The sequence below is a fragment of the Solanum verrucosum genome, unplaced genomic scaffold (genome assembly GCF_900185275.1).
Source record: "Solanum verrucosum unplaced genomic scaffold, falcon-dt-bn FXZP01000145.1, whole genome shotgun sequence".
In the NCBI taxonomy this organism is placed as follows: domain Eukaryota; kingdom Viridiplantae; phylum Streptophyta; class Magnoliopsida; order Solanales; family Solanaceae; genus Solanum; species Solanum verrucosum.
The window spans coordinates 866535-875031 of record NW_026020698.1 but is presented as its reverse complement, the minus strand read 5'-3'; the positions used below and the strand labels follow the sequence as shown (position 1 = coordinate 875031).

At 36.9% G+C, this 8497-nt stretch overlaps 1 protein-coding gene across 1 annotated transcript; it reads right to left on the bottom strand.

The window, feature by feature from the left end:
* Positions 1-4766: 4766 nt before the first annotated feature.
* Positions 4767-7688, bottom strand: LOC125812352 (60S ribosomal protein L5-like). The gene is made up of 9 exons (XM_049491855.1): positions 7582-7688; positions 7258-7327; positions 7084-7175; positions 6735-6861; positions 6564-6643; positions 6356-6472; positions 5837-5971; positions 5514-5683; positions 4767-5112 (listed from the first exon to the last, which is right to left on the bottom strand). The coding sequence occupies exons 1-9, from the start codon at positions 7582-7584 to the stop codon at positions 5001-5003; spliced, it is 906 nt and encodes a 301-aa protein (XP_049347812.1). The 5' UTR covers positions 7585-7688; the 3' UTR covers positions 4767-5000.
* Positions 7689-8497: the final 809 nt, after the last annotated feature.

Below are 8497 nucleotides of genomic sequence, written 5' to 3'. Positions count from 1 at the left end.
TTATGTGATAGGATGATTGTATCAAGTTTGAATCTTCCCTCTGACTTCCTAGGAAGACTTTGATGGCTTCTCCTTGCTCTTTTTTTGTTTTTTCATGAAACTAGTTGGTGAAAACAACAGTGCTTCTTTTTACCTTCAACGAACCATCTGTGGTAATTGACAATACAGTATTTCTCTTCATACGTGATGTGAAGACACTATGAATCTCTTTGTTATCAGTCACATCACAAAAAACTTGATTTTCTTGCTCCAACAACGTCTTTCCTGATAATGACTTCCTTTTTGCTCCACAAGCAATGAAATACAAAGTTCTTTGAGATGGTGGCATCTCCCTCCACTTGTTCAGAAGATTTATCTTCGTCTTTGTGGCACAATCTTTCAAATGTAGAAACAGGGGTGTCAATCTCCCAATGCGTTCAAACATCGAAGTATGTCATGGTGTTTTACCCTCTTTAGACTCCTTTGTTTTTTCTACAGAGGTATGGTGGGATGAAGTTATTTCCTTTTCCTTCTTAGATGAAATATGAAAAGATTCCAGCAAGCTGAATCCTAACCCAAACCTAGGAGTGGCGACATAATATCCTTGATATCTTAACTGCATTTGAGACTTTGTAAGCCCATGTATATTTTCACCAGTGACATCATCCCTGAGTTCTCCTAACTTTGCTGGATTTGAGAAGTTGTAACCTGATTTTTCTAATAATGTGAAGACCTTTTGATCAAAGTTCTCTTTTATCTTACCAACTTGGGTATTATCTTTGGATGATCGGGGGTCTTTTCCTAATGTCCCTTATAGTATTAGAGGCTTCATAGATAGATAGACAGTAGTTCATGAGTCTTTTCATTTTCAGTTGTTTATGTTGAGACTTGAGTTGCCTCTTTTGGCCAGTTGGATGCTTCTTTAAATATTTCTGAGTTTATCTTTTGAGACATTTGAGTTATAGTTTACTTTTGAGTTATCTATTATTGAGTCAGGCCAAGGGTTCGCTTGGGTCCAACAATGGTTCTCGAGTGCCAATTGCATCCAGAGTGTAGGATCGGGGCGTTACAAAACAAAGGTATGTTATGTAGCTTAGAACCTAACAACAAGTCATCATCTGTGAAGGCAATTGTAGTGCAACATGGGGCAACTTTTTCATCAGGTTGATGTTCTTGTGTTATTGCTGGATTATGCTCGCCTTTGCTTTCCTTTGTTTCGTCTGTGCTGGAAACAACATGTGTTGCACCAAATTGATTACCGTGAAGGAATTTTTCAGGAAAGAATTCATCTAACGTAATGGGCTTTCGAACCTTCTGCGATAAAGAACCATTGATCTTTTGGCTAGTACAAGGCTTGGCGCTTTTTGATGGTTATAGTTGATTCACATCACTCCTTATTGCTCTTGTTTAGGAAGTCGTATCGTAAGAACTTCTTGATGTCTCTGCTTCTTAAGGGTAACTAGAGTCCAACCATTAGCTTCATTATCGTCTATCTCTAGTGAACCTTTAGGGGTTTTCTTTGGAAAATCAACTTCAATAGGTGAGTAACTTCCGAATTGCAAGGAAATGGTGTTTGGCATAGTTTGGGACTTGAGCACTTCTTTTTATTGGGTGCTACACTAAATTGATTTGCATCCGCTGTTTCATCCATGTCAATGATGATTTTTTCTTCACTTACTAACATCGTGATTTTCTCCTTCAAGATAAATCATTCACTTGTCGGGTGGCCAAGAACGCGATGGAACTTGCAGTATTTAGTATCACCAACCTTATTGATTTCTTCGGGCCTCTTTGATTCTGGAAGATCAATGACTTTCGTAGCTAGCAATTCATCAAGAATTATAGGTACGTCTGAATCTGGAAACGGGTAGACCTTGGCCTCTAACTCTTTCAAGGTTGGACGTCGCCTCTCCTCCTTCAGATATTAACTTGGGGCTTCCTCCTCTTTTAGTTTCTTCTTGGTGGTGACCTTTACAGAAGTTGTTTTCACCACCATAGATTCCTTTGTCTGGATTTTTGAGGTCATACCTTTCTTGAACTCCTTCTTTTCTTTTGTTAGATGAGCAATAGGAGATGCCTTCCCATGACTTGCGGTGCTTAACTCCATGTCATGTGCTCGTGTAGTAAGTTCCTCAAAAGTTTGTGGTTTGATTCTTTGTAGTATGTATAGAAGTCCCCAATGCATACCTTGAATGCATATTTCCACAACAGATATATCAGAAAGACAATCTTTGCAATCCAGACTCAATGATCTCCAACGGTTGATGTAATCCACCACAGGCTCATCCTTTTTTTGCTTAGTGCCGGTCAACTCTATCATGCTTACGGTTCGGCGAGTACTGTAGAAACGATTGAGGAATTCCTTCTCGAGTTGCTCCCAACTATCGATGGAGTCGTTTCCCAGGTCGATATACCAGTAGAATGCATTCCCTTTCAACAAACGAACAAACTGTTTTACCAAAAGGTCACCATGTGTTCCAGCATTGCTACAAGTTTCAACAAAGTGGGCGATATATTGCCTCAGGTTTCCCTTGCCATCAAATTGTTGTAGCTTTGGTGGTTAATAGTTTGTCGGCATTGATAGGCAAGTAATCCGTCTGGTATATGGCTTGGAGTAATACAAGGAACTTTGTGGTGTTCCGCCATATTGATCCCTAATAGCGTTTGTTATCATGTCTTGCAACAGTTGGATAGATAACGCTGCAACTGAAGCAAATTGTTTCTCATTTTGAAATTTTGACTTCGCTAAAGATTTCTCAACGTCCTTGTTTCGTTGATCAAAACTAGGTGGAAAAGTGGGGATATGACTTGACTCTCCAAGTGTAAAGACCTCCAACTTGTTCATAAGTTGAGCAATATGAAGATTTTTGTCATCAACAGATTTCTCAAGGATTCAATGGTTTGCTCCATCATTGCAAACTTCTCGTCCATGTCAATTGAGTCAGCCATCAAAGCATTGACAGTCATTGAAGTTGGAGAATCCATCGAATCATCAGATTCACCAAAGTTGGAGCCAATTTGAGAAAGTTCTCCAAAGAACACGGAAGCAAGATTGGCCCCAGTTGTTGCAGTTACAACCATCGTATTAGAGTTGTTGTTTTTCATCTTCTCCAAAGAAGTGAAGTATTCATATCTATCCAGCCCACTGTTCTTGAACTTACGCCGAGTAATCAGTCCAACATGACTGAGATCAGCAGATACGACATCAGTAGATTCCTTGTATGAAAAATCACTACTCTTTCTAAAGGCCATTGCAGTAGTTGCCTTTGGAGTTTCTGATTTGCAAGAGAAAGAGATGAAGAGCAGAATAGGTCCCACTGAGCGTGCCAAATTTGTTCGCATCAAATTTCCTTAAGCGCTAAAATTTAACTGCAAACAAAATAAATAAAAGAAAAATGTGATTTTTATTAATGAATCATTGTGAGTACAATTATGTTGTTCTCTTGATTCTTCTCTCCTAAACTTCTCCAAGATTCAAGGGCCTTTAGTAGCGTATTTCTCGAATTGTTGGATGATGTAGACCTCCTTGAGATGTGGTTGATCTCCGGGAATGTCGGGAAGCGCTTCGTCGTTTCAAGTCGATATTCGGGAAGAACTCCGTTGACCACTCCTTCTAAGAGCTATGTAGTTGGTATTGTACCTTCCACTAATGGCAGAATATTTGTTGAAGAGTTTTCTTAATGCCCTTAGAATGTCATGTACGAGACTATTTATAGTTGTAGGGGGTGAACAAGGTTGCATATGATTGGCAAAAGGATGTCATTTTGACATTTGGCGGATTGTGATTGGTTCTTGTACTTGATTGGGACTACCACCTCATTTGGACACGTGGCGCCACCTTATTGGTCTTGGATGCCTAGTCACTGTGACACATGGCATGAGTTTGGGCTTCAAGGTGAAATGAACCTTGAATTTGAATTTAATAAAATGACTTTATTTATTTGTAAAGCCCAAATGAGCATGGATTTAATTCAAATTTTGTATGAATTGAATTCAATAAAATTTATGTATCTACACTCGAACATGAAGAACGTAACTAAAAAAGACCATACTTGCATAGGCAAATTCGAACCGGTAGGAGTGAAAAAGAAACCTCCACAGTATCAAGCCACGAGCCTATTCTTGTTTCCTTCCCTACCATGGTCAGAATTTACTAACATTGGGTCTAACTCGTCTACTCTTAATTAAACTGTCTACTCAAGAACAGGAACAAGACTAAATTGAGGCCTGCAAGATTTCAGTTACTCTTAATTAAACTGTCTACTCAAGAACAGGAACAAAACTAAATTGAGGCCTGCAAGATTTCAGTTACAGAGGCCAATCTAGTCTTAAATTACAACTAATCAAAAATTTCATCTTCGGAAGGCAAACAATGACAAGTAATCCAAAAACCATCTTTACATTGTTAACTTTAGAGAAGGACTAGATGATGAAAAGATATTATGCATTGATACTTCAGACAAGACCACATCAACAACGTACTGAGGAAGGTAAGACGTACAAAGATCATACTCCTACCTTTGCAAGGAAGAAGTTGTTTCTAGTAAACCCTCGACTCAAAGAGAACCAAATTATTTGAAGCAAGGTTGCAAGTAAAATATGACAGGAAAACATAAAATAAATCGTAAATTATAAGACCAGGAGATTAGCAAAGCCCAAGTACCTCAGCCAAATAGCATTCTTCAGAAATTTGGCACAGTTATCTCCCCAACATTAATAATGTGAACTTCATAAATCCTTGATTTTCATCGATAAAGAAACCAACCATTTCTTCATAAAAACAAAAATAATCAAAAAACATTTCACACTGCATTTGTAGATCCAGAGAGATGAGTTAAGGTTCCAAAATTACTGATTGCTATTCATTAGTGTGCTTGATGGGATTAGTGCACACTTGCAAATCTAACCTCCACACTGTCATACAGTAAGAACAATTGTACTAACGCATACAGAACTGAGATTTCTGCCTAGGAAGAAACAACAGTATCACAAAACTATAAGCACCAAAATTTTATAAGTCTTCACTCATCATCATCCTCATCATCATCATTTCCAGCAGCTGAATTCAAAGCATTCAGTCTTTCAATCAACTTAGCCTTCCTTTCCTCATAAGTCAGCTTCTTCAAATTGTACCTGTAATAGAAGCCCAAAGAATTAGATGCATGGTACGAGCATAAAATAAAGAGACAACATAGAAGTGAATCAGTTGAAATGGCTGATAATCAGCATTCTAATTCGTCTTGCCTACTAACATTACATATAATTAGACACTGATAATCATAGAGCATTTTAATTGGTCCAGTCAGTTAACATGATATATGGCACTACAGAATTGATAAGATTCACTAGAACACACTTAAAAAGAAGTCCCGTGTTCACATAACATAAACAGGAAGTATAGATCCTTCAAGCACACAGGAAACAAAGCCAATGCGCCTGAGGACTTAAAAACACCTGACATTTGTGCACTTCAATGCATTATAAACAAAAAATAATGGCTTATAAGGTTAAACAAACTAAACGTATAATCAGACCTCTTGTGCTTCTTGGGAGGCTGCTTCTCAGACTTCTTTGGGCTTGGTTCAGCACGTATGGCAGCATGAACCTTCTTGTACATCTCTTCAAGATTATCAGCCTCAAGACCCCGCTTAATGTACTCACTAAAGTGAGACTGATATTTCTCAGGTTCATCTTCTATCAAAGTCTGAAAACACACACCTTCAACATTTTAGAGATGGACAATAGGAAGACACCAGAACCCATCAAAGATGAACCTCACTAATCCAGATTAGCACAAAATATTGTCCAAGGATTTCGTTATGAAAAAACGATTCAAATATAGTCCTTTTTGTTTCACCTTCATATATGTTGCAACATGGCCACCATAGATATACTTGCGGTGAACATCAGCATCAAGTTGCTTGGAGTCTTTGCTGAATCCAGCAAACCTCTTCTCACCATGAGGAATATCAAGTCCACCATCCAATGCACCCTGGACAGAAGCAGAGAATAGAAAATGTGTATAGAATGAATAATCAGTCAAATGGCAAGACAAATCCTTCAGAGACAGGATCCACTACAAGAGGAAAGAAGACTTGCAGTTGAAGGCCATCTGCACATCAAACAGACCAACTAACCCAGCAGTATTTAAATTGACAACCAAGAACTCTTTAATTTCCACAAACAATGGCAACCATTGTTTGTAATATCATTTTATGGGTTTGTGCCAAGTTGAAGCCGCCATTCATTAAAGGTTGAAGGAGGTTGGAAGAAATAAACAAAGGGGCTGTTTCATCAAAAACTTCTCCAAGCCATAACTTAATCCAATATGGAGTTTAACAGAGTAAAAGAGAATGAACAGCAAAGCATTAGTTACCTTGAGAGCACCAAACACACGATTTCCAGTAGTAGTTCTAATAAGACCAACATCCAAGAGAGCACGGAAAGGTCTCCTGCTTTCAGCAGGTTCAACTGAGTAATCCTCTCCACTGGCCTGTAAAGATTCATAATACCCATTACTAAATAAAAACTGGTACTACAGACAACAAAACCGCATGCACCTTGATATTGTAGCTGCCACTTACCTCAGGGTTCCCTTGATACTCCTCATCCATTTCGAGTTTTTTGAGAACTCGTCTTGCCAAGAGAAGTCCGGTACAGTATGCTAAATTAACATTGAATCAATTAGCACAGATCCGATAAGAGGTACACAATTTGAGGTGAGCTGACCCAACAAGAAGAGGTTATGTAAATACCAGCAGCATAATTTGTGAGTCCAACTTGAAGGCCAAATTGAGGCAGCTCACGAGCATATGCAGAGGCAAGAATCATGTCACCAGCTATGCTAGCAGACACAATTTGGGCAATTATGTCCTTATTAGTCTGAAGGAAGGTTAAGGTAAATACAGCAATATAGGACAGTAGATTTCAGCCCTTCCTGCATTACACACTAACAGGAAATGATTAGGTGTAATAGTTCAGACATCTGAGATCTTTTTATTGTTAAAACATGATCTTGAATTGGATAAACTGTCAAAAATAAATACAACATCCCCATAGATCAAAGTCAAAGTTTTTAAATATAGAGAGGGAGTATTAGGATACAAATCGGACAACAAAACGATATTTTGGAGTGTTGTACTTGTTTTTGTCCTGATTTATCAAGCGATTCCTGGCTCTGTAGTCAGTCTTTCCCTCTGCACAATAGAATAGAAAAAATTGATGAGCTGCAGAGAAAAGAGGTGTGATAGTGAAAAATATAATGGATAAAGAACACACCTCTCCTTCTCTTGAATTTAACCTGGAAACGCTTAAAGTAAGCCCTAGTCTTCTGGACTTTGATGAATGCCTGCACACAATTTTAGATTAGCACAAGTGAGAAAAATTTACACCCAACAATATTGAGTAATAAGGAATGCTTCAATTTTGGATATGTATTTCAGTGTAACGTTCTAGTAAAGAAGAAAGAGATTATTTCTTCTATTAACTTCAATTCCTAAGACGTTTGTTTTACTACCATTATTAATGCTTAGCAGTGACTAGACTGACAACATTAGAGAATTAAAGCATCGAAGGGGAAAATGGCAAAGCAGTATATGTTACCATTGTTCCTCGTGGATTAGCTTCCGACGGCGGTAGGGAAATGAGAAGAAGCTGCTTGTGAACAGAACAAATACTGCTGCCTCAAATACATAATCAAAAACCCTACTACGTCCATTCTAATAATATGTTTGACCTTATTACCCTTCCACCATACCCCTATTCCTTTCAATTTGCCTTTGTTTTAAAACAAAACCAAAAAATAATCCTTATTTAAATATTTCATTACATACCAGTGAAATTGAATAAGACAAAATATTTATATTCAAGTTAGTATAATGTTTATTATGATACATCATTTCAAAAAAAAAAATTGTTTGTTATGATAGATTTTCTCATCTTCTTTTAAGCATATAAAATATATTTAAAAGAAATTGAATTTCTTAAGAGCAAACTATTCATATGTATATACTAGAATAAAACATTTATCAAAGTGAAGTAAATTGAACAAAAGATAATACTTTGAAATAACAATATATTGTATTGTTATAAATATTTTTACCATTTCATTACCACTATATTTTATAGAAGTACTGATTCTCTAAACAAATTTTGATTTCGTAAAAAAAATTGAAGTATTGTTTCTTTTTATTACATTTGTCTATTATATTTTTTTAACATAAATCAAATATTTATAAATATTATGAAAATGAAACATACAAAAGTTATGAATAATATTTGTACTTGTTCCTTTGAGTCGAGTCTTCATTCTCTTCTTAATACCATCTATCTAAGCCTCCATTAATCATTGAGAGATCCAATATATATCCTAATCTTAGCTCTTAAATTCACATTTTCAAATCAAAGTAAAGTCAAGAGGAAAGTTCAAAGGTTTTATTCAGGGTTGTGTATCGGTTGGTTTGGTTCGATTTTGAAGTTTAATGGTTTAGCTTATTGGTTATCCATTTGTAGAGATGCT